The following is a 26,631-nucleotide window of genomic DNA, read 5'->3' as shown; positions in this document are numbered from 1 at the left end:
AATTTGAGCCTGTATAGCTACCTGTGAGAATTCAATAAACGAATTTTGTTAACTTCTCAGCTTAGCATACCCGGAACTGTATTTAACAATTATTTGCCATAGGCGAGGTGAATATCGTTGAATAATCCCTGAGACAAAGTTGAGGGGATTATTCGACTATATTCACCGAACCTGAGGCAAATAATTGTTTTAGTATAATTTCAGAGCTCAACAACAGAGAAATTCCTAAAATCGTAACATTTTAGTACCATTTATTAACATCTTATTTTACCATTTTATATAACCCGTGTGTAGCCGTTTATATAGCGTCATATAAGGAACCACTCGACCAATCAGATTGCTGGAAACTCTTCACTCAGCTATGAAATCATACTAATCATAATTATAAACCAGCCTAAATACTTTGGATAAAAGGAGGGATAATTACTTTTCTGAGGTATACAATCAATCACTCAGTTTACAAATCCTTCAAGCATCTTTTTGTGGAATGGTAGAAATCAATGGTTTTCTCAAGAAAATCAAATACAGGAGCAAAATCCCATGACAGAGTTTGGTTATTCAGTCCTTTTGTAATATGTTCATTCTGCTGCATTGTTTTGATCTCTAATGGTAAAGTGTATTGCTAAATAAATGTAACCTCATTTTTTGGATGACCTTTACTGTAGTTACAGGCTATTAGAAGTCATTAAAGCAAAATTAATTAAAACTTACCAAGCAAACAAAACATGGTACTTACAGAACACATCCATAGCTTCAGTCTTAGAGTCCTTTCCACATCTATTACTTGCTTCACATGTGTAGTTCCCAGCATCATTTCTGCTAATACTAGTAAAATTTAATAACTTCCCAGCATGGCGCTCACCATTGCTAACTTTGATCCAAGAAACACTTGGCTCAGGAACCCCAGATACCTCACAACTCAGGTTATATGGGTAACCTTCAACCACAGTATTTGAAGAGATAACTACATCATCCACAGATGAAGAATCTGCAATTAAATTAATAAATTATTTTAATTTGCACATTTTGGGATTTGACATCAGATATTTGTAGATTTAAAACCTTGCATCTGTGCTACTTTAATATTTGATCAGAGAGATTTGCTGAAGCAAAGGCATATGAAAAACCAGGAAAGACCTATTGCTGCTCGCTGTTTCAGAATCATCATGAATCCATTATCAAGAGACTAGTTAACTAACATGCAACTAAGGAAAGATACAAGATAAGCATAAATTAAAATAAACAGCCTAAAACAAACACCGTGGTGCAGATAGAATCTGTTTGCACGTTCAGTGTTGGTTTACACATGCGAATGTATAACATTTCTTTAACAAGGCAATCAAATTTGCAGCTACATTTCAAGATGATGTGAAATTGCTCAATGAAGCATTCAGGCATTTCACTATTGTGTTGGAAGTTATAATGTTTGTAAATCCCAGTCTCCAATGGTACATCAGGTGATGGGCAGGGCTCAGTGCAAACAGATTCCATTCATGCCAAGGTGTTTGTTTAGGCCATTTATTGTAATTTATGCTTATCTTGTACCCTTCCTTAGTTGCATGCAAGTTAACTAGTTTCTTGCCAATGGAGTCATGATGATTCTGAAACATCAAGCAGCAATAAATCTTTCTTGGTTTTTATAAGACTTTAACATTTGCAATTTATTTTAAACTAAGACTTTATATCCCTTACCTTAGGAAATAAACATTTAACTTAAAATTATCTAAAAATTTTGTTTTAGCCTTGGTGCTGCTTGGACTTAGAGAATTGTCAAAATGCAAGGTCAATCATTTCACTTCCAAGATCTACATGACTGTATATTAAATCAAATATCTTGTCTGTCCACTCCACTTTTTTTACAACCCTTCCTGATTCTGGGAATTTCAGGAAGGATTAAAAGGCATTGCCTTGGACTGATGACAGTTTCCCTCTCACTCAATTTTTATCCTAATACCGTATATATTTGGTTATAAGACGCACTCCATTATAAGAAACGGTTCTTTCAGAACCACCACAACAGCTCTTTTCAGAGCCCCCCTGGTTCTTTTTAGAACCACCATATCTAAAAAAGTTAATGACCAACAACTAGCATTCTTTTCATGTCTTTGTAACTGTAAGTTCCGGTAAAATTGTGATCTTAAGATTTTGTTGCGCGAAAATACTCGGTTCTAAGAGGCACCCCAGGTTTTGAGCAGATTTTGATCAAACAGGCACATTTTCTTGCAAAAAAAGGGTGCGCCTAATATATTAAGTGAATAAATACGGTATAACCAACCTATGTCTGATAATGGAGGTGTTGTCTGGAAATCAGTTATCTGTACCTCTTAAAACTTAATTTGATTCCCTTTGTGATAGAGTTAAAATTCTTCTACAATTAATTCAACCACTAAACATTGTAACCTTCAGTTGATGGTCAGGAAAAAAACAGGGTGATGTCTGGAGGGATTCCAATGCATACTCAGATTTCACAATGCATTTGGCTAACCTAAGTCGCCATGACAACACTGACATGAACTAATGAGCCTTCTCAATCTGATTTGTGGAAACTAAAACAGAAAAGAGCCTAAGATTTCCTTTGTTACCACTCTTAAACCCTCCTTTGCTTGGAAAATTTGTGACCCTCCATAGGACTTTAAAGCTAAAGGTGATAGGACGCTCAGAACACGCTGACACAACACACTTAGTGTGTCCTGCAACAAGGATTATGCATAGATTTAACAAAGAAGAGCACACTTATTTTCTTTTGCAAGACTTAACATGCTAAATCTTTGGTTTCTCTTAGTGTGTGATTGGTAGCACCCTTGTGTAGCTGTGCAATCGATAGCATGCTTAGTGTGCGATCGATAGCACGCTTTGTGTGCAATCAGTGGCATGCTTACTGTGTGATCATTGGCGCGTCCCGTACAAAAATTTTCAGCGAGACACCAGCCATAAAAAAATACACTAATCAGCAAGAACCAAACATGACAAGTCATGGTGATGATTCGGCTAGCTGACACCAGAGAGACAAACAAATGAGAATTCAGCAAGAACAGAGCAAGACATGTGTGCCGTCAAGCGCATCTGATCAGGCCCTATTCAAGCCCTCCCATTTGAAAATTTATGGCCAGATACAAGTGAGATTCAAGTGACACGGCGGACCCACTAGACTAATTGTTGTGTGCGATCTCGCACGCTAAGTATGTTGTGTCGTCACGCACGCTAAGTGTGTTGCGTCGTCTTGCACGGTAGCTTTTGTTTTCGAAGGTTAACACGCTTCTATGTTCAACTGCTCACGCCACATTGTTCAACAGGTCACGCTTTATTTGTTTTTAGTGTGTTCTGTGAAACAAAAGATTTTGCTAATGAAGTGTGCTCTTAGACACACTTTAAGCATGCTAAAACTGATTTCCTTTGTTCTAAAATGGAAGCATGTTGTGAGCGTGCTATCACCTTTAGCATCAAAGTACTATGGAGGGTCATATTTGTGCATCATTGAAGACTTCCCTTTACTATAGACCATACATTATTTTACTGCATTTGTCAATCATGAGGAAATACAGAGAAAATAAATTTAAATAATCACAAAGATGGTAACTTACTTCCCACAATCACCTTTGTTGTCAGATTTACAGGATTCCCAACTCCATTGGATGCTGTACAGCGGTATGTTCCATTTGTGCTTTTGTTACTATTACTGATGACATGAAGCCCATCCACAGATGGTAGTGGTCCACTGTCAATACCATTTCCCTCTTCTTTTGTCCATGTAATATTTGGCATTTGTTTACCAGTTGCATTGCAGCTCAAAATTACTGTAGAACCCTCACAAACATCTTGGTCTTTGCTAACAACAACTTCAGGAGGTTCTGTAAATAATCACATAACTGGTATGAAGTGAGGGAAGGGTATTGAAAGCGAGCCATGAACAGCACCTTTTACAGTGTAGCTTTATTTGATATTTCAAATATGGCCTACCTATTGTCAGCAAATTTTTGTATTCCAAGGACTGTAACTTCATTTAGATGTCCATGAGATACAACAAACACAACATTCTGGTCTATTGGCTTTAAATTTAAAGAACCTGAGCATCCTCAAATGCTATGAAAATCAACATTGAAGATGTCAATTGACCCAGGCCTTAAAATAGATTGAATAAAGGCTGATAGTTATGGAAGAAACTGTTTGGGGCTGCGTCAGTGGAAGTAACGAAATAATTTGGATATATCAACAAAGTTGAAATGGTAAATTGGCCACCGTAATGATTACAAAAGCTGATGTAATTGTTATGGAGGCCAATTTACCATTTCAACTTTGTTGATATATCCAAATTATTTCGTTACCCCCACCGACGCAGCCCCAAAACAGTTTCTTTAGAAATTATTTATTTTATTTATTTATTTTATTTAATCTTTATTTAAACACGATCAATTCATCAGCCTATAAAAATACATACCACATACGCTCAGATATTTAAAATTAAAACTACATACCATAACACTAAAGCTGTTTTCCGTGAATGCCGTGCGTTAGACTAAAAGAATGTCATTGATCTTATGTTTAAATAAACCCAGAGACTCTGTGTTCCTTATATCGCGTGGTAGGCTGTTCCATAATGTGGCCCCATTCTAGCTAAAGCTTTTTCTGTAATAATTAGTGTGCGGTAGTGGAACATTAAGCTCATTTTCAGAATCCCTGAGGTCATAAGCAGAGTCACGCCATGTAAACTTTGAATATAGATACCTTGGAGCTAGCCTGTGCAGACATCTAACCATCATGGTGGCTTTATGGATTTCCTGCTGGTGTGCAAGATTTTTCCACCCTAAAAACTCGAGTAGCTCAGTTGCATCAGCATCATAGTTAGAGAATGTCAACACACTGGCTGCTCTATTCTGCAATTTCTGCAGTTTGTCTCATAGCGTTTCCCACAGCAACCCCAAACAATGTCACAGTAATCAAAGTGAGGTTTTACTAAAGCTTGGTAGATGAGATGTAAGGTTGATGCTGGGATCAGGTGCCTAATTCCCTTTAGGGCCCCAATACCAGAGGCGATCTTTTTCGTTAGTTTTTAGATGTGACTATGCCAATCGAGTTTATCGTCTATTATTACACCAAGCGATTTTGTAGCTGTAACCTGGCTCACTATGATGAACTGTAACCTGGCTCACTAGAATGTACTGCTCACTAGAGCTGTAACCTGGCTCACTAGAATGAGCCTGTATTGTTCATTCTAATTGTTGGTGAAGCTGTGAGAGTATTCAGTCTCTGCCTCGACCCTATTAGCATGAATTCGGTTTTAGTCATGTTCAACGTGAGTTTGTTCGCTTGTAGCCAGTTGAAGATGTTTTCTAGGTCTTCATTTAGACAAAACTGAACGTTCTCAAGATTGCCTCCCGCATATGTGGGGTGCGTGTCATCGGCATACATTCTCAGTTTACAATTTGATAAGCAATTTGGAACATCGTTGATATAATTTATAATAAGAACAATAATGGACCGAGGATGGTCCCTTGAGGGACGCCGCAAGTCAACAAGTAGCTACTGGATAGCGACCCGTTCACAGAGCATTTTTGTGTTCGGTTTTCTAAATATGACTGAAACCATCTGAAAGATTTTCCATGTATACCATAATAGTTTAGTTTCGATAGAAGGATCTGATGATCAACAGTGTCAAAAGCTTTTTTTCAAATCTAGAAAAATGACTCCACTGATTTTCTTGTTATCAATATTATACGCCCAAGAATCTGTCGCTTCCAACAAAGCTGTTACAGATGAATGATTAGCACAAAACCCTGATTGGTTTTGACATAGAATATCGTGCTCTTCCAAATAGGCATATAACTGTTCATAAACTATCCTTTCAAACACCTTCACCATTATTGGAATCACCGATATTGGGCGGCCTTTATTCTTATATAACAAGCCTCCCATAATTTCACACTATCATGAGGCTATGAGTCGTATTTGGCTTGTCAACACCTTTTACTCACTGATATTTTTAGATCAAAACCATTAATAAGGTCAAGTATGACAGCACCATGAGAATATGAGACGTATTTGGCCTGCCAACAGCTTTAACTCATTGATAATTTTAGACAGCAAAACAAAAAGGTCATCCCACCATCATGAGGCTATGTCAGTATCCTTTCATCTACATCTATTTTAATACTCTTCAACGCTATTACGCGTCAAGAAGATAAAAGAATAAAAATATAAACATAGCTAATAAAAATAATAAATAAATAAATAAAATATGTAATTAACAATATAGCTTTGGCACCATTCACTCTCTTTACCCATTCTGTGTCATCTTAAGTTGCTGTCGTTTTGTGTAAATATCTTGTGCAGAACAGATCATAAGCTTAATTTATGGAAAAATCTTTATTTAAACTTTTTCGCCCAATGACGAACCAACGCACAAAGTCACGCCACAATTTTTCATAACACTGGTAATAGCTCATTGTAGCTCATTGTGGGTCATTGTTGGTCAATGTAGCTTATTGTAGGTCATTGTAGGTCATTCCTTGTTTTAGTAACTACGCTCAAATATTAAGTATCGTGATTTAACAAAATTAATGTGGGAGAGTAATAAGTCAAAATATCCAATTCCCTGGAAGCTATAGGGTCCCCCTGGGAAAACCTCCATTTCCTGCATTTTTTGCATACTTAATTACCTAACTTTGCATTAATTGCTGCAGCTGTGACAAACCCAAAAGCCATCTACAAATTCAATTAACTGGGTTGTGTTCTAAATCTATCAGACTTCAAGAACATTGAACTGTTTTCATTAACTTTCTCAGCACATCTCTTCCGTTACCTCTCCCTTAAGTAAAGACAACTTTTCTGGTTTTGACAGTCTAAAAATAAGGGTATTCTCAGGCCAAATATCTCCAATGACCAATGACCTCTGATCATAATTCCTACATGGGCAGTGAAAGCCATCACTGAAATTCCAAAATCAGTAATAACATTTTGGGATAACTCATTTCATTACCCATGCTGACTTGAAATTTACATCTAACTAACCACTTTTTCGTCTGTGTCATCAAAACACCATTAACCACATCTTTGTTTTATTAGCTTAAAAAATTCCTTGACATTTACTAGAAATTTCCCAGAAAGCATTGTTTACACATGAATGAGGAGAGAAACTTTGAATAGCAGTCACATTGAGCCCTTTGTGAGAACTTTTTTCTCAGCCATGTTTGGATTATTCTCAAGTAAATGCAGCAGTTGTTGATGAACATTAAGGGTGCATTTACCGGCAGACTAACTTTTTGACAAAAGAGATCATACAGGTCTCTGTGGTGCCTCAGTTGCAACTATTGGCTTGATATCATTTGTTAGACAAGTAGCTGTCATGACAACAATGTACCAGATGCTTTGTTGCCTTGTTGAAACATTAAACAAGGTGAGAGCTCCAGGAAAGATTGATCAAAATTATTAGTCTCGTACTGTGTGATACTTTCTGACTTACATGACGTGTTCATTTGGTGGAAAAAAGATTATTTGATGCCCTAAAAGCTGATGTAAATCAGTGGGAGAATCCCCCATTCCTGATCACATCGAGCCTGCAATTCTGTTCAGCAGTCAATTTTGACATTCATTTGGCAATCTTGCTTTGTGTTTCTCATCCCCAAAGTTTAAAATCTAAGAAGACTAATCACTTCCAAAATATTTGACTTTTCATTTGTTAAGCTCGGGTTATGTGCTCATTCACTGAAAAAGGAAAAAAAAAAAACCTGGTGGTATCTTGGTCTCCTCTCAGCAAAAGGAAAAAGAAAATGGTGAAAAACATATATCAATTAGGCTGCAAATAACAGTCGGTCATTAGACAAATGTGCGGTAAATTTTGTGTTATCTGCTGAGCCTGGTCGGACACTCTGACCTGGTATTTTTGCAGCAAAGGCATAAAAAACGTTTTCTAGAGGTTTTGGCCAAATATGAAACAAGTTTATTTATCTCGTTTAAATTGGTTCTTAGAGTTAATTTTATCATGCGAGAATGTAAAGTTGAACCATAAACATACTACATTGGCCAAGCACTATAACTATGTGTTAGTTTGCACATTTTGCAGCAGCGTTGGAAAGATCGTTGAGTCTGATTTTGTCAGAATTACACATGTATCAGCCACACTTTTTTTCTAAAAATTATCACTAGAAATTGGGGGTGCAGCTCATCTGCAGGAACATTTGAAAAAGGTGTCATGAATATCGACGCCAATTTCTCTTAACTGACACTTTTATGGAAAAATAGGTAAAATAATATTACTAATCTACAAGGAGTACTGGTATTTGCTTTTGTAAGTTTAGTGGCTCTTAAAAGAACCCTTGTTCATGTAAGCGTGAGCTTTACTAATATTACAGCACTTACAGTTGTTGCCCCTAAAAGCATTAAACCATCTTCGTTAATAGAGACCTTACGCAAGGATGATGTCACCTGGGAGGACGTCGTCGAAATTCCTATTTAGCAGTCCACATCCTCATCGGGACTTGTCGCATTCGTCCTACTTATGCAAGCGGGCGTGCTCGTGTCACACAAAGTTGTTTTGGCGGGAATTTACAAATAATTATGTTATCAGCAAGAAAATTGTTGAAAAAGTCTCTGAATCTTTTTTCGGAAAATGCCAAACTTATGTGATGTGAGGCACCGTCTCCTTTCTGATTTTGAGAGAAACTTGCTTAGTTTATTAGCTTCGCCGACCAGCAGGGACACTGCAACAACTTGCACCAATTACTGCAGGCCCAGTAAACCCACCCATCCCAACCCAGGGGAGGACATCCATCACACAGTAATCTCGTGCATGGGAAATTAATATCTCCTACCCCCAACCCTGCAGGAGATGGGACCTCCATTTATTCGTTCCTATCTGAGAAAACTAGAATATCTAACCATTTCTTGATGTGATAGAAAGGTAGCAAATTCTTCTCAATTATTTTAAGACCTTGAGTGTTGGTCCAGCCAGGGCTTGAACCCTCGACCTCCTGCACAACAGTCCAGCGCACTATCCATTGGGTTAACTGGGCAGCGGTACAATGAAGAATTTATTCTTCCGTACGATTTAAATACTTCTAAGAACCCTGATTTTCCTTACTGCCAGTATGACACGTTCAATTTAGATGAACTATGTGATGACGAGTGTAAAGCTGAATTTCGCTTCTTAAAGAGCGACATTTATGTCCTGAAAGATGTGCTACAAGTACCCAATGAGGTTGTTTGTTATAACAGACTAGCTGTTGATGGAACTGAGGCCTTGTGTTCTTTTAAAGTGATTTGCATATCCTATTCGCTACAGTGATATGTGCCCTCGATTTATTTGCTAGACTTGTACCACAGTTCAGCAATATAACAACTACAATGATGGACATTATTTACAGCCAACACAGTCACTGCTTGAGAAGCTTCCATCAGGCTTGGCTTTCCCTTGCAAATCTTCAAACCTTTGCTGATGTCGTCCACAAGGCCAGAGCTCCCTACACAAACTGTTGGGATTTGTGGAGGGGACAGTCATACCAGTTAGTAGACCAGGAACTTTACAGAGGACTTTATACAATGGACATAAACGAGTTCATGCTATTAAGTTCCAAGGAGTGGTTGCCCCCAATGGACTGATTGCTAACTTGTATGGTCCTTTTGAAGGGCAACACCATGATAGTGGTATGCTAGCTGATTCAGGCCTGTTACCACAGTTACAGCTTCACTCTCACTCACCTTTAGGAAATCCTTTATGCATTTATGGTGATGTGGGATATCCCTTATGTCCACAGCTACAAACACCATTCTGAGGCTTGCATCTAACTGCACTCCAACAGTACAGCAGTTCAATACATCCATGAGCCCTGTTAGATCAAGTGTTGAATGGGTTTTTGGGGACATAATCAACCATTTCAGCTTCCTTGACTTCAAGAAAAACTTGAAGATAGGTCTAAGTGCAGTGGGGAAAATGTATATTATTTATGCACTTTTACCTAATGCTAGAACCTGTTTGTATCCCACATAGACCAGCAGCTTTTTCAACTTAGGACCACCTTCATTAAAGGAGTACTTTTCTTAAGTGAATTCACCATAGAGTTGGGCACCAAGGCCTCAAGATTTGGGGTTAAGCCACAGGGATAACATCATGATGATTGTGTACCTTATCCCTATGGACCCTATAGTTTCAGCAATTTGTTGTTCTGTCTTACCATAATTATTTTTTGTTTTGCTATAATGAAAACAGAGTAGCAACTGAATAAGACAATTGTAAGATAGAATGAAAGAGGCTTTAAATTTTACAAGGTGCTATGGCACATGCAAAGAACTTTTGTAACTTTGGTGCTGTTCAAATCTATAAAAAAGGAAAAAGGTGAATTTTCCTATTACTTTTGTAATAGTTGCATTAAGATGGCTGGCTTTGTACACTGCAAGAAATTTTAAATCTATTTGTTACTTAACTGATGGCATTACTTAAGTTGAGGTTTAAAAATCTCAGAAATGCTAATTGGATGATGTAAGAGCTTTGCTTTATGGGCCCATTGGCATTTTGAAATAATATATAAATTCTCTAGCTCAATCAAACAAGACTGGCCCATCTGTCTGCTCAGTTCACATAGAGCAGTTAAGAAATGGAGCTAATATACACTTTCAGGCAGGATTTGCTGACTTGATAACTATAGTTAAGCCTGTGATCAAGCTCTCTGAGGAGTTGAGAACCCTTCTTCCTAACCTCCAGCCCTCAGCCCGCTAGCAGGCTACATGTGTATTTTAAACAGCAAGACTTCATTTATCATAATATTATTTTTTAAAAAAACATTAATTTTTGTTTAGATATAATGCTAATGCAACCAATGTATCTTAAAAAGCTTATCTCACAGTGTGTCTAGTCTACAGAAGTATTATTTTTATCTCAGAAAAATTGGGCCTGCATTTTTAGATACAGCTTGAGGTTTTTAAGACAATGGCTGTGCTTGTGATATGAACATAATTATTTATTTAAACACAACAGTTAGCTGCTAAAAGATTATACACATGAATAGAGATCCAAACGCCTACCACAGACTAGTATGCATAACCAAACACTGCAACTACGTAAAGTACTGATTAATCATTAAAATGCATGCTTCTCCCATTTTTAACAATAGTAAACAACAGTTGTAAGCATCAAACATGACATCTATCCCTAAAACCGCACAGGGCATTTTGACAAAAACACTCAACAGCATGCTTCAGTCAGATTTGGGACAACTTTTAGACAGCCTATCTATTACAGACAAAAAGAGCTGCGACTGCTGCTGCTTCATCATTTGGTATTGCTGTTGCAGTTGCAACATCTGCTGCTGCACGTTTATCTGTTGTGTCTGAAAATGTTCAAGCATTTTAACCATAGTGTCAGTTGCTGAGGCTTGTTCTTGAGCTGCTTCCAGCTGCAATTCTTTCTGTAGCTACATTTCTTCCTTCTTCATTTTCAACTCTTCCTTCCTTAGGTCAAACTCTTTCTCAGCTTTACTCTGCAGGTAGAGCATAGTTTCTGATCCACTCTTCTTGGGTCTCTTCCTGGAGTTGCTTGATTGGCTTTGCTCTCCCTCTTTGGTGTGCCTTTTTCCGGTTTGGGCGACACATTCAAGAGCCTTCTGACGGACTTCTTCGGCATCTTTACGATCTCTCAAGCCTTTCTCATGTTTATCTTTTGTATCTGTTTCATAATTCTCTGATGCCTCTCGAAACTCTTCCACGATATTTTTTAGTAGTTGGTCTAACTCGGTTTCGTCGGTATTTGACCCACTGGAGCCTTCTTGGGCCCTCATTTTCTTCTTACGTTTTTCTAACAAAAGCCGGTATCGATCCTGAACAGACCTTTGGTTGACATTGAAGGTAATCTCCTTTACTTCACAAAGGTCACATTATTTTTCCAAGCATTTCCACTTTGAGGGCCTCCTGCCTTGAACTGATATGGCTTCATAAATAGAGTTTCCTGGCAAAGAAAGATGTCATGCTTTTTCATTCCACTTCATCAAAGAAGTAAAAAAACATAACACAGGTAAGATATCAGGTAAAATTAGGGAAAGGAAGCAGAAACGGTTGTCGATGGCAGCGAATTGTTCACAGCGACAGCTTATAATTCTAATGCAGAAACTGAAGGAGCTGAAAGTCACATCACTCGCAATTTTCGCTAAAAATTTGACATAAACAATTAAAAGCCTTCAACAATGGCGTAGTTTTAATGTTGCAGACACTTAATAATCGTTATTTCGCTTGAAACTCACCTTTTCTTTAGCGCTTGACAATCTCCCATTTTGAACAGCTGAGACGACTTGAAACCAGCAATTCTGATGGCGTTGTCTGCTTGCAACCATCCTCTGAGACCCAGGGGCTGTGAGTCGATTTCAAGTTAGGGCCAAAGAGCCTGTGGGGACATTGTCTTACAAGACTAGTTCTAAACAGTCGCAGTCGTTCTGGCATCTGGTTGGTGCCAGAAAATCTTTGTGTTTTTCTGCCCAATCAGAGTGAAGTGTGGTTTGGAGTCCTTTTGTGTGTTTTAACACAGACATACACAAGCTCTGTTGCTCACCATGTTTGCTTGGGCCATGCGACTAAGCTCTGCTCAAGGTGAAAAGTTTCAATCTCAGCACACAATGTAAGAGAAATCGATCAGATTCTCCACGAAAGTCTTACCAGAAATTATACTGAATACTTTTGCAGGAATCACAAGAGAACGTGTTTAAAAGTTTGAGAGGTTCATGTAAAACATAATGGTTGCAGGTGCTAACTAATATGCCATTTTAGATGTTAGACAAGATGTAAGCTAAAATCTTTCTACGTTTTTCGTATAATTTGCTGCAACTGAAACTTTGCCAATCCCGTGAAGTTATTTTGTCGCACAGGCCACGCAGGTATGTTGAGCCACTGGCGCTTACGCAGCTTTCTGTTTGCTCCAAAATCTAATCTAATCTTAGCTTGAAAAAAAAGAAAAGCTAAGCATGGAAACTTTCATTTATTAGATGTGGGTAGATGACCCTGCACTAAGCTGATATTTACAATAAAGCAAACCCGCCCTCTCCATCCAATATTTCTTGGTCTTTGGTTTTGTTTTCCCCAATGAAAGCAGCATCAATTCCCAATAATCAAAGGTATTTCACTTGGTCTTCAACAATCGACAAAAGAGGTGAAACGACAATGACCAACGCACTAGAAGAGAATCCATGGCCTTTTGAGCTCAAGAATTTGAACACTCTGGGCAGCAGTTGAAAGATTAAGCTCTTTCCAAACCCCTTCGGTAACTGTCCGAATACATCTCTCCTTCCCATGATATTCTCAATAATAAGTTTTTGTTCAGATTTTGATTAGCTAACCGGAAACACAGCTAAGCTTTCTCTAAGCGCTTGCCGGAGGTCGTCCACGAACTTAACATTCCCTGCAACCTTGGCCATATTCTGAAAGACTTTACTACAAAGTGAAGATTAGATTTTGGCTCGCAAAGAAAGCTATGTAAGTATAAGCGCCAGTTGCTCGACATGTCACTGTCTACGGGCTCTTTTCCAGCAAATTGGAAGCACGCGAACATAGCACCCGTCTTTAAAAAGGGCAATCCTACCCTAGCAGAGAACTACAGGCCAATTTCTCTTTTATGCATTGTCTCCAAAGTTATGGAACGATGGGTGTTTAATCACTGCTACCCTCATTTATCATCTTTTCTTCACCAACTCCAGCATGGCTTCCAGCCAGGAAAATCCACAGAAACACAACTACTTGAGGTGTATGACGATATTTTAGACAAACTAGCCAATGGCCAAGAAGTAGACGTAATCCACCTTGACCTGTCAAAGGCATTTGATAAGGTTCCACACAGGCTACTCCTCTCGAAGCTTTAGGTCCTTGGTATATTTGGTCCAGTTTTGTTGTGGTTCTCAAGCTATCTTTCTGACAGATACCAACGAGTTGCTGTTGACGGCATACCCTCAGACTGGCTCCTGGTCACATCAGGAGTACCCCAGGACTCCATCCTGGGTCCGCTTTTATTTCTGGTCTTCATTAATGACATGTCATGCTCCATTACCCATGGAAGTAAACTTGGCCTCTTTGCGGACGATAGCAAGCTATATCACCCAATTGTTTCCAATAGATGTGCCTCCCTGCTGCAAGCTGACTTGGACAACTCCAAAACTTGGTGTGACGACAACAGTATGTCTTTCAGCACAAACAAATGTAAAGTTCTACACATGTCAAAGAGAACCTCGCACCAAAGAGAGAAACATACATACCATTTAGACAGCCAGACCTTGGACTCGCCTCCTGACACCAAGGATTTAGGCGCGACTGTCACTACTCCACTATCATGGACGACGCACATCGAAGAGATATGTGTCAAGTGTAACAAAGTTCTTGGTCTTGTAAAGCGTGTATGCAGTAGAGACATTGTTAACGTATCAACTAGGAAAATGATGTACACTGCGTTAGTTCGCTCAATCGTCGAGTACGTATCCTCTGTATGGCCTCCTTACACAGCAAAGCATCGTAGGCTAATCGAAAATATACAACGACGGGCTACTAAATTTATACTACACCACCCAGATAGGAAAACCAGCTACACTGCGAGACTGAAAACTCTTAGCCTACTGCCGCTTGAATTCAGAAGAGAAGTCCATGATCTTGTCATTTTATACAAAATTAGGTCAGGTCTTATCAACGCTAGCTTTGACCATCTTCTCCTTCCTGCTAACCATGCATACGCAACCCGACATCATCATCCTGCAAACATCCACCCTTTATTTACTCATACTCAGCGGTATTTTACAAACTCTTTCTTTCCTCGCACAATTAAATTATGGAACGATTTACCAAGCAACATTAAGCAAGCAACCTCTTTACATAACTTTAAAGCCTTAGTTAAGCGGTTTCATACAGAAAAGCTCACGCTTTATAGTCCGCCCTAACTAAGTGTCGCAGTTGGTCGGCAAATTATTTTATTCTATAGACAAAGTACATAAGTGCATATGTAACCTATATTTTTCTATTCTTTGTATTTTGTAAGGGGACAAAATGTCAATAGGGGCTCGCCCTGTATTTTTCTCCTGCCATTATATTTTTGTTTATTTGTTGCATGTCTCTGTTCATGTATTTACTTGTAAATTGTATTTTTCAGTGGCAAATCTCGGTAAACTAAACTAAACTAAACATACCTGCATGGCCCGTGCGACAAAATAACTGCACGGGATTGGCAAAGTTTCAATCACAGCAAATTATACAAAAAAATCTAGAAAGATTTAAGCTTACATCTCGTTTAACGTTTAAAGCGACACATATCAACACCTGCAACCATCCTGTTTTATACGAACCTCACAAACTTTTAAACATATTCTCTTGTGATACCTGCGGAAGTATTCAGTATAGTTTCTGGTGAGATTTTTGTGGACAATCTGATTGATTTCTATTACATTCTGTGCTGAGACTGAAACTTTTTTCCAAGACATCATTCGCCAATTTATTATTCACTTAACTTTAATGATGATAAATAAATTTTACTTTGCGGCTGCAACTGCTGACGGTATTTTCATTTGGCACCAATTCAACCCTTATGGTAAATTAAGTTGTCTGAAGAGACTCTCTTCAGAAATGAAGAGGACGACATAGACACAGTTTGATTCTCCATAAAAGACAAACTTTGTTTAATTTTAGTTATTGCAAGATGTAACAATTACTTCTCCAAAAAGGAACTGGAAGGATCTGTACTGAAATACCAAAAGAAAATGATGTACATGTCTCTATTTTTAAATTTCTAATGACCAAAAAATTTTTGATCAACCACTCTGGCTTTCTGTTCAATCAAAACTTATCCTTGGCGTGACAAATGACCTGCTTATAAACAAAAATTATTTGCAGTCTAGCTTGTATAAAGAGAAAAAAAAACATTTTATTACTGATTTTGGAAGTTCAGTGATGGCTTTCACTGCTCGTGTAGGAATTATGATCAGAGGTGGTTGGTCCTGGGAGATATTTGGCCTTAAAATTCCACTATTTTTGGACTTTGTCTAAACCAGAGAAAGTTGTCTTCATTTAAGAAAGAGGTAAGGGAAAAATGAAATGAGAAAGTTAAAACAGTTCGATGTTATTGACGTCTGATAGATTTAGAACACAACCCAGTTGATTAAATTTACAGAGGGCTCTAATCTATTCAGTTCGTCACAGCAGCAATGCAAAGTTAACTAAGTAATTATGGAAAAAATGTAGGAAATGGCAGTTTTCCCAGAGAAACCCTTAATCTCCCTGGGAATTAGATAATTTGACTCATTACTTTCAAACATTAAATTTTGTTAAATCATGATATTTAGCATTTGAGCCAAGTTTGAGCCTTTTTGGGCATTGGATTGCTGCCTGCCCAGTTTTCTTGTGGACATGCTCTCAAATGAACATAAAATTGCTCGCGAATGTAAGCCACAGATGTTGCTTGTTTGACAAAAAACAACTGAGTTATCCTAAATGTTGGGCCTGTCAGCCTCTTTGCAGACATACAGTATAAATGGGCTGCTATTAGACTTATTATCTTTTTTCACTGACACTTAGCATGGTCTACTGCTTTCATAAATAAAAAACTTCAGGTTGTAAGACAAATGACAAAATCATTTATTCAGGGTTATAAGATGGTTGAAGTATGGAACAGTTAACTTTTCAATTCAAAATATTCTATGCTGCTGCATTTTTTAATTGTTTGTGCTCACTCCAGTTGACATAAGTTTGGACTGAAGCAGGAAATTGTTTTTTCCCTCGAGTGGCAACTAGTGGTGGCAACTGTTTGTTCAATTCTGCATAAAATTCAAACTCAACTGAATTTTGCTTTAAACATGGAAATAAATTTTTTCATCTTCCTGGACTGGCTTCTCATGCAGTAAAAACCAATCCCTGGCCAGGGTAGATAGCAAATCAATACTTTTAAAGGTAGATGAATTTCTGACCTACACTGTAACTCTCACTTTATGGTTTTAAAACTCAATCACATTAATTTTTATCTAGCATTGTTTACAGACTAGTAAACAACATTCTTATGTCACTGCTTCCTTACAAGAGCATGGCCAACAGCACCCAAAACCTTAGAAATTAAGATAAAACTTCAAACAAAACTCTCCACATGTAACAACTTACCTAAAACTGTAACATTTACTTGATGATCAGCAATAAGAGTTGCACCAAATTGTACGCGGTACTCAATCCTGTATGTTCCTTCATCTTCTGTCGTGACATTCTTGATGAGTAATGTGGCTTGATCACTTCTGACAATCTCAATATGTGGGGCTTCGTGTTCAGTGTAACTAGGTATCCCAACGAGATTTAAAAAGGTTGTGGAAGCAATCACATCATAATCTGAACTTTTCTGATTAAACTTTTTCCACTGAATAAGATAAAATGTCTGACTCTTATTCTGTTCATCAGCAGTTAGAGTGAACTTCCATGTGAGTGACACGTCTTCTCCTTTTGTTACAAATGTTACATTGGCTGGTTGCACAGTCCAGGTGAATGATTCTGCAAGTCAAAAAAAAAAAAGCATTTTCTTATAATTCAATCAAAATAATCTTAACCTCACCATGTGTCTTTTCACAAAACTCTTGTTTGAGTAATTTTTTTTGCTTTGCATACTTACATTGATCCTTGGTGACAATAAATCATATACTTTAGGTTTTTCTTTTTCAATGTTTTTTTTTTACACTGAGGATCATTTTTCAGTTTGGAATCTTTTCCTTCACCTGTAAATATGCAACATTAAAAGGCGGCTCAGTGCAAAATTCCAACTTAATCCCCATTTTCATTCAGTATCATGATCTTCTTATAGTTTTGGCTGTGCGCAAGCTGTCAATATTTCGTGGTATTGCCGACTCACTTTTGCGGCCTGTGATTGGTTCTAATTCTGAAATTGACATCATTGCACTAAATTGGGTTGCTGATGTACACAAACAAATTACCGCCGCATTAAAATGATTGTACAAAATATTTCACTTCAAGTTCTATTTATTGAAAATTCAACTTTTACAGTCATAAACATTGTAATAATGTGACAAAGTCACTTGCCAGTTAGAAAATGAATGTTAATCTGGCAAGAATTCAAAGTGCTATTATTAATCAAACTTTCGAAGAACTGTTGCTGATTCAAAGTGGAAGCATTTACGGTGGTGGGCTTCTTTTTTGTAGACTGCAGTTGAAGATCTTGCTCGTGTTGCCAGTCTGTCAAACATTTCTTTCTGTGTTTGTATTGAATTGTGGCTGTAGGACTGGATGGAAATGGGATTAGCATGGCCAGTGAGCTCCGAAATTGCCAGAGGATCAAAATGACCACAAAGACTCTGTATGGCCGTTTTCCTATCTGACATAATTATTGGTAAAGTTACCTTCCTTTTTGATCTCTGCTTTCTCTGCCATTCATTTCGTTATGTTTGCCAGGCCGTCCCTCTTCATGGGCAGCTTCTTGTACCAGATGTTTTGCACTGTATCTATAACCCATTTTTGGTCATAAATTTCTGTACCCACCCAACAATTGCTTTTAAAGTTGGAGGCAGTTCAATTTTGTTGCATTTCTTCTCTTCACGAGGAGAACTTGCTTTCTTTCTTATCACTATCCTCAATACACAAATATCATAGGTCAATGCATGGACCCACTACCACAAGACTTCTAAAAGGCAGCCTCTCTAAAAGCAGTCTGGTGCATTTTGGTTAAAAAAATCCATTCCTTTCAAGCTTTGCCCATGAATCACTCAGACATATTTCAATTCTGACCAGCTGATCAATTTCTGTGTAGTCTAGGTCTTCATGGTGTTGTTAAGAACCAAGAAAAAGTTTCTTATTTCTTATTTATTACTCATACCTATACATGTAAATTATGTAAATTTTTATGTCACATTTGCATTTAAACGAGCTATCGCTCATATGTGATATGTGGTTAAATAAAGTTACTTACTTAAAGTTACTTAACTCTCAGACTTATGAAACTGTCATGAGTACAAAACAAGTATAATTATACCAAATGAACAATGCTTCTTTTTGTTGTTTGAAACATACAACCCTTCATCAGGTTGTTAGAAACAAACAATACTTTTAGAATCCCTACTCTCAAACACATTTCAGTTCCCAGCATATGATTTCTGTGTAGTCAAAGTCTTCATGGAGTTGTTAGAAACCAACACTGCTTGAGTGATAAAGTTTCACAAGTTTACGAAATGTCTGAGAAACAATAAAATGAGTAGACACAAAACAAATAATGCTTCATTTTGTTGTTAAAACAAAGGATGCTTTAAAAGTCATCTGTGGAACTTATTTCTATTCAATTCATTATGGTGTTTTCAGAAACAAAGAGCACTTTAGTGATTGGGACTTTTCAACTTTCTTGCCTATTAACAGTCTGTAAGTGTGATCTGATCCTTTAAGTATTTGTTTCTTTGGTAGTCCCACGCAACCAATGTAACAAAGGATGCATGCCTGAATACCTTTCAGGCCTCCCAATCTGCCATGGCACACTTGACGCTCCTCAGAAAGAAACACAAGTGTGGAAGAAATTCTCTGTGAGTTCAGCCATCTAACATTTCAAGATCGATTTTACTGATAGGAAAATAAAATAATGCCAGATATCACAGACATTTGTAGCATTTGCGAGGCAGATGTTTATTCTACTACACATTATAATTGGAATACAGGTAATCCTCAGGTGAACTCTACGGCTTTCATAAATACAGGCAGATGATGACTGCTCGTTCGAATCCTGAAGAAAGGGAATACACAAATTATTTCGTATACTTTTTGGACATTCGAGCCACAGAAGTGAATGTATACAACTTTATATGTGTGTATTCAACTTTATATGCATACCCTGTTTCTGCAAGGTTCATTGCTTGTTCCACATTTACATTCATCTGTACATGCACAGCACGTTTCTCCCTTTGAACGAGCACCCACGAGAACTACTTTCTTTGCACTTCGTCGTACAAGCACTTTTACATTTACAAAAGATCAGCAAAGGTTCCTCATTAAAAAAAAAAGTTCGCTTTCTTGAGCATTTGCTTTGGATAAACTTGATTTAAATGCAAAAATTAATATGTGCAGAATTCTTCAACTCACTAACACTTCCATAATGGCCGTCGAGCGTGACAAGTCTCGGAGAGAGTGTATGCTACTGCACATGTCAACCCGTGACAGTGTCCCTTTAAAGGGTAAGTATGGTCTAGAAAAATTTTATCTCAATTGGAAGACTTTTTCCTCAGGAGTTCGAAAATAACTGCCATTTTGTCTAGTTTGCTTTGCCTTAACGACAAGAGCGCTTCGAAGTTGCCCATTTTTACAACTTTCGTGGTTAGAAAAATGCCATCTTGGATATTATGTCATTGTGACGTAGTAATAGTCAACTGTCCTGTTGTTGAATGTCAAAATACATACTAAAATTCAAAAGGAAAAGGTGTAAGCCTCTACAAACTACCAGAAAGTGAAATATTAAAGAAAAGTTAGCCAGCAAAAATGACCCGCGATGACAACTTGCTGAACCCTGTAAAACCTCAGAACTTCCAGAACAAAGACTTCCAGTAAGATATACAGGCATGTAAGTTGTGACCTCTCACACGAAAACGTTCCTAATGGTAGCCGTTCGAACAGTGAACAGAACGGCAAGTGAACGGGTGACGAACGGCTTGAGGTCGAACGGATGAGGTCGAACGGATGAATGGCTAATGAAAATTATCGAAGGGATGAACGGCTAATTTTTCGAACACTCAGATGAGCCTCACAGATGAGATCAAATGGATGAACGGCTAAGCGGTCGAACAAGTGATGGCCTGTAGAAATTATTTGAACAGATGGTTTTGTCAAAACCAATGCCGACACAGGCATCCCAAGCTCTTGTCTTGAGCCAAAGCGAAGGATCATTTCATGAAAGCGTCACGTGTTGGGTGACGCGGTGTCAAGTAATGCGAGGTATTTGACACAATCTGTGAAAAGATAACTTAAAACGAGTCGAAACTCAATCGTTTGAATAACTCGACTTCGCTTTCGGCGTATTCAAATGAATTATAATTAATATTTTTATCATTGAATTCGACCGATTAAGATAAGGTACAACCAAGGAACTTGCACGCGAAAAGCATAGTTCTCAACTTCAATTCGTGTTTAAATTTCCATAATCCCAGCTTCCCTGACACTCCATCAAAAATGTGTTGCCTTGGTAACTGCTAACAACTTGTGTCAATTACCGCCATTTCACACAATCACAAAATGGAGAATTCAACGAGATAAGATATGGATTGCGATCACACCGAAAATGTTTCTACCATCGTTGCCAAAGTGCAAAGTGAACGGCTGATGAATTTTCTCGAACGGATAGCTCAAACCATTCGAACGGATCCATGATGAATATTCAAGAACGGATAGCTGGAGGCGTTCGAACGGATTATGAATATTCAGGAACGGATAGCTAGAGGCGTTCGAACGGATGATGAAGTTTCTTAAACGGATAGCTCGAATGGTTCGAACAGATGATGAATATTCAAGAACGGATAGCTTGAGTCGTTCAAACGGCATGCCAATACAGTCGAACGACCAATGAACGGCTGGTGAACGGCTATCCGTTTATGAACGGCTAACCGTTCGGAACGTTTTCCGTGAGAGGTCACAGTTTTCCTTGTTGACCTTTGCTTCAAACTGAAAGCTATGCTTACCTTTTCCATATTCAACACAGCTCCCAGTTATTAATTTTATTCTACGAGTTTTTTCAAACCATTTTATTATAAGCGAATAAATTGAAGCTCGTAATGGTGGTACACCATGTGTGGTAAATTTTCAGTCGCCACCCTTGACCAAAGCCGATTTACAACATCATGCGCTTTTCCAAGCAGTGTACAAATATATCTTGTCTTTCCTAAGTCTGATGTGAGTCCATCGAGTAAATTTTCTTTACTCCAACAGTCACATTCTCCTGTGGAGAAAAAACTACATGACATTTAATACATCGCCAGCAAATTATCAAAACAAACACGCTTGCGACCAATACAAATAATGTATGATGCACGATCTTCGCAGTAGAGAGCGCTATTTATGCAATAGTGAAAATCAGACCTGAAAAAAGTCAGGCCTGTATGGGATTCAAACCACTGACCTCTGCGATACTAGTGCAGCGCTCTACCAATTGAGCTAACAAGCCAACTGGGAGCAGGCCGTTAAGTTGATTCGTAATAAACCCGTGATGATAAATCAGATACAATGAATATATGAAGTTCATATATTTTGAACTGCGGTTGTAGATACGTACGATGCACGAACCTCACAATAGAGAGCGCTATTTATGCAATAGTGAAAATCAGACCTGAAAAAAATCAGGCCTGTACGGGAGTCGAACCACTGACCTCTGTGATACTAGTGCAGCGCTCTACCAATTGAGTTAACAAGCCGACTGGGAGCAGGCCGTTAAGTTGATTCGTAATAAACCCATGATGATAAATCAGATACAATGAATATCTGAAGTTCATATGTTTTGAACTGCAGTTGTAGATACGTATGATGCACGATCCTCGCAGTAGAGAGCACTATTTATGCAATAGCGAAAATCAGACCTGAAAAAAATCAGGCCTGTACGGGATTCAAACCACTGACCTCTGCGATACTGGCACGCTCTACAATACAAATAATCCTTCATCAGGCAGGTGCCCATATTTCACTATATCATATCGATTGGACACCATAAAAATAATATGAAATTATTCATGTCTTCGAACCAACTACTTGAGGTAATTATGCAGTGCTTATGCTTTCAAAAGAAATCAAAAGTTTCATTTTAACTTCAGTTACATGTGGCCTTCCATAGGACTTTAAAGCTAAAGGTGATAGCACGCTCACAAAACGCTGACACAACACGCTTAGTGTGTCCTACAACACGGATTATACATAGATTTAAAAAAGAAGAGCACACTTGTTTTGTATTACACGACTTAACATGCTAAATCTTTTGTTCCCCTTAGTATGCGATCAATAGCACGCTTAGTGTGCGATCGATAGCACTCTTTACTGTGTGATCGGTAGCACGCTTAGTTAGTACGGTCAATGGCATGCTTAGTGTGCGATCGATGGCGCGCCCCATACGAAAATTCTCGGCGAGACACCAGCCATAAAAAAAATGCTAATCAGTGAGAATCAAACAAGACAAGTCATGGTGATGATTTGGCTGACACGAGCGAGACAAACAAACGAGAATTGAGAAGGAACAGAGCGAGACGTGTGTGCTGCTGAGCGCATCTGAACGGGCTATATTCAAGCTGTCCCATTCAAAAATTTATGGCCAGACATGAGCGAGATTCAAATCAGACAACAGTCCCCCTCTTAAAACCAGCAAGAATCTAGCAACGAATGTTTTTCTCACTATGGAACGCTCGCGAAACCAAACGCGGCTTATGTTTATTCCCAGCCCTAAGACACTCCAAACTTTCTTTGATATTTTAGCGCGGAGTTTGGAGTTTTGAAAAGCTTAATTTCAATTTGGCAAGCGAAACTACAAAGACAACAGAAAATTTGTAGAAGCGCATAGTCTGTTAATATAAATACTTGTGACTTTCGCTTGCACCAGCGCGTTTTTAGGTTTCAAATTACCGTTCAAATTCATTAGAGTAAAATCTGCACAAACACTAGAACTGAATTTTGACAAAGCTCGTGCCTGGTGTGGTGTGCTCATGTTTACTTTGAGCAAACAACGCTTTTGGTCATAATGCTACTCAACCGCTCAAAAAATATTCCCCAAACTTTACCATGCGAGATTTGTTTTGCATTTGTGCGAGAAAATATATCTACAACACAATACACAAGACTTGAAATGGTCGATGTTTATGACCAAGAAAAAGATGGAAAACAGCATTTAGCCCACCATCGGGTACTGTAAATCCAACTAAAGAGTACTTCTTCGAAGAAACTGCAAAAAGCAATGAGTTACGTTGACTTTGAAGCTGAATCTCATCATCTTTTATGCTCGAAAAACAGCGATCGATGGTGTATGTCAGAAGGGTGAAATAAAATCGATAAGCTTATGCTTGACGACCAGCAGAATCGACTATTATTCTTCAATAGGCTCATTCAAGAATGGTAAGTAACTATGCATCGATATCCATTTTAACCACTTCAGCCAGTCATTTTTTTAAAGTTCTTTTGACACGGTGGACACACTAGCCTAATTGTTGAGTGGGATCTCGCGTGCTAAGTGTTTTGTGTCGTCTCGCACAGTAGCTTTTGTTTTTGAAGGTTAACACGCTTCTATGTTCAACTGCTCATGCTACATTGTTCGACAGGTCACGCTTTTTTTGTTTTAAGTGTGTTCTATGAAACAAGAGATTTTGCTAATGCAGTGTGCACTTGGACACACTTTAAGCATGCTAAAAAACTCATTTCCTTTGAGCGTGCTATCACCTTTAGCATCAAAGTCCTATGGAGGGTAACATATTGAGGTAATTTCTAATGTAAACACTGTATGACAGAGGCGATTTTCTGGCACACGTCGAAAATAACAAAGCTCTACTTCTCACAAATCGCGACATTTCAAACATTTTACAACGAAAAATACTGCATTGAAGCTAATTCTAAGCAATAAAGATGAAAAAAAACTTTGAAAATTAAAGGTAAATGGTGAAACAAACAAAATTTAATTCGTAACAATTAACTTCTGCCTTTTGTCAGCGTTAATTTTGGCAGCTAAGTGTTTGTAACAGTGTTTACGCAGATGAAGAATGATCTTCAAGTCTATCATTTCTACCTTGTTGCATGCCAACTGAGGCTGATCTTAGTTCCAAACGGCTCGTGTTCCGTTATACACCGAAGCTGGGTTCCTGTAACTGCAAAAATAGTACGTCTCATTCCGAGGTAGCAGTGTAAAATGAATCCGTAGCGGGCGCTGCGGTCTTCTTTAGCAAAGTAACTATCACTCCACAGCTAGGATTTGTTTGAGGAAAAAACCTTTGCTTTTCGAATTGAGTCAGTGTCCTAGTGCATTTAATTCTTAGGCGGATACATACTCATTTTCAATAGGTTTCTCTTTACAGTTGCCGCAAGAGAACCACTCGCGATTTCCAAGACGTGAGTGACTGAGAGGGTCGACGCTTCTTCTTGAAATTCATTTTCATGACTTTCTCTGTCTTTCTCCCCTACAGAAGTATTTCCTTCCCCTCAAGACCAGCCATGTTTCGTTTGAAGCATATATGGATGTACTACATCCTCTCGCTAGATTAAAATCCAAGTCGAGAATTCAATAGGTGGCGCCCCCATCGCCGCACTTTTCCTTGTTTACATCCACTTCAGCAAGGGATATAAATTAGCATGTTTGACTATTGCTACGTCATAACAAAGATAGCGGATTTCAATTTGAAAATGTCGAGTTTTGGCACGTAATTGTTCGCAACTAAAACGCTTTTAGCTCAAATGAATAGCCAGTTAGGACAACTCAAGCAATGAACTTTTGATCTAAGTAAACTTTTTCTAGATCGTACTTTCCCTTTAAGCTGAGTTCGATACCCGATCGTGTGGCGTTCATAATAGATTGTTGGTTTTATAATATGAAGGGCATATAACCAGCCTCCGTCAATCGTTTCAGTCGTGAAGTACATGTTCAGAGTGACAACTTCCTGAGATAGGATACTCCTAAGCATAACTTCCGTCGAAACTGAGCGATGGTAATCTACATTACAAGCGATCGTATTTCCTTACCAGTAGAGTATAGCAGCATGAAACACACCCAGAGGAAAAGCAGTCGTCCCTTCAAATCGAGTTTCATCTTTTGAAGAAGTTTTTCACGTTATCTGATAAATTCTTATTGCAATCCCATGGATATGCTACATATCAGCTGATTTCCTTTCACAATCGGTCGACACTTCGTCGATAACCAAACCCTACGAGCTTCCGCGTTTAGATAATAATTTTCCTTTCTGCGCATTGCGCAAGTTGCCTAAAAACCGAGGAGTACTAGAAATGAATTTCTACGTCGCGGGCGCAAAGCTGGCAGGATTTACGCTCAACCGAGAACCACTAGTGACGAGTTTCTGAGTCGGGTGATTATCGAGCGATTATCGGAAATCGTCACCCATTCCAATGTGGCAGACTACTCCACTAACACTATTTCAGGGTCGTAACGACATATATGGGATCAGGGATCAAAGGCCAAAAAAAGGGTGGGATCCGGGATCACAGCCCCGGGATCTGGGATCACAACCCCCGGGATCGGGATGAGCGGTGTTTTTCATTGGATCAAGGATCAGGCGTTCTGGATAACAAAAGGAATTCACCACGCGCACCTTAACAAGGTTTTTTTTAAAGCTTCTTCAAAAAATTTTGGTCCATTTCATACAGTAATCCTTGGTATTTGGACTAGCTGACTGATTGATCTGCTAATAACTTGCCAGGATTTTGTTGTCTAACACGCACTGCATGACATTCTACTCCATATAATGCGTCATATAAACACGTTGGATTGCTCTCGACAGAGCGTGTGTTATAGGTATAATTTTGGAACGTAAAAGTCAACTTTTCAGATCGGTTTCTTTTTTATTCAATGGTGCAGTGGGGAAAAAAAAGAAGAGAAAAGACGATCGCACCGTAGAAGGTAAATTGATGTTAACTTTGACTTACGGTTTTTTCTTGTTAAAACCAGCAATCTTTTGGCAAAATGTAATTTTATGAATTCCACAT

General features: G+C 38.4%; 1 protein-coding gene and 1 pseudogene across 5 annotated transcripts in view; both read right to left on the bottom strand.

Moving 5' to 3' along the window:
• LOC111332247 (hemicentin-1) overlaps positions 1-25,861 on the bottom strand; it is a 64,124-nt gene extending 38,263 nt beyond the window's left edge. For 4 of the 5 annotated variants that reach the window (XM_088727665.1, XM_088727667.1, XM_088727666.1 and 1 more), the window contains exons 1-4: positions 25,654-25,861; positions 17,092-17,469; positions 3,582-3,848; positions 737-988 (exon numbers count right to left, since the gene is read on the bottom strand). In XM_088727665.1, the coding sequence (XP_088583791.1) occupies positions 737-988; positions 3,582-3,848; positions 17,092-17,469; positions 25,654-25,720 (964 nt within the window). In that variant the 5' untranslated portion in view covers positions 25,721-25,861. Of the gene's footprint in view, positions 1-736; positions 989-3,581; positions 3,849-9,690; positions 9,819-17,091; positions 17,470-25,653 lie in introns of those variants that run through there. The other variant, XM_088727668.1, reaches the window with a different exon arrangement.
• On the bottom strand, positions 10,206-12,250 carry LOC148726857 (uncharacterized; annotated as a pseudogene).
• Positions 25,862-26,631: the final 770 nt, after the last annotated feature.

The sequence above is a fragment of the Stylophora pistillata genome, chromosome 7, assembly GCF_964205215.1.
Source record: "Stylophora pistillata chromosome 7, jaStyPist1.2, whole genome shotgun sequence".
Lineage (NCBI taxonomy): Eukaryota > Metazoa > Cnidaria > Anthozoa > Scleractinia > Pocilloporidae > Stylophora > Stylophora pistillata.
This window is presented reverse-complemented; position numbering and strand designations above follow the sequence as displayed.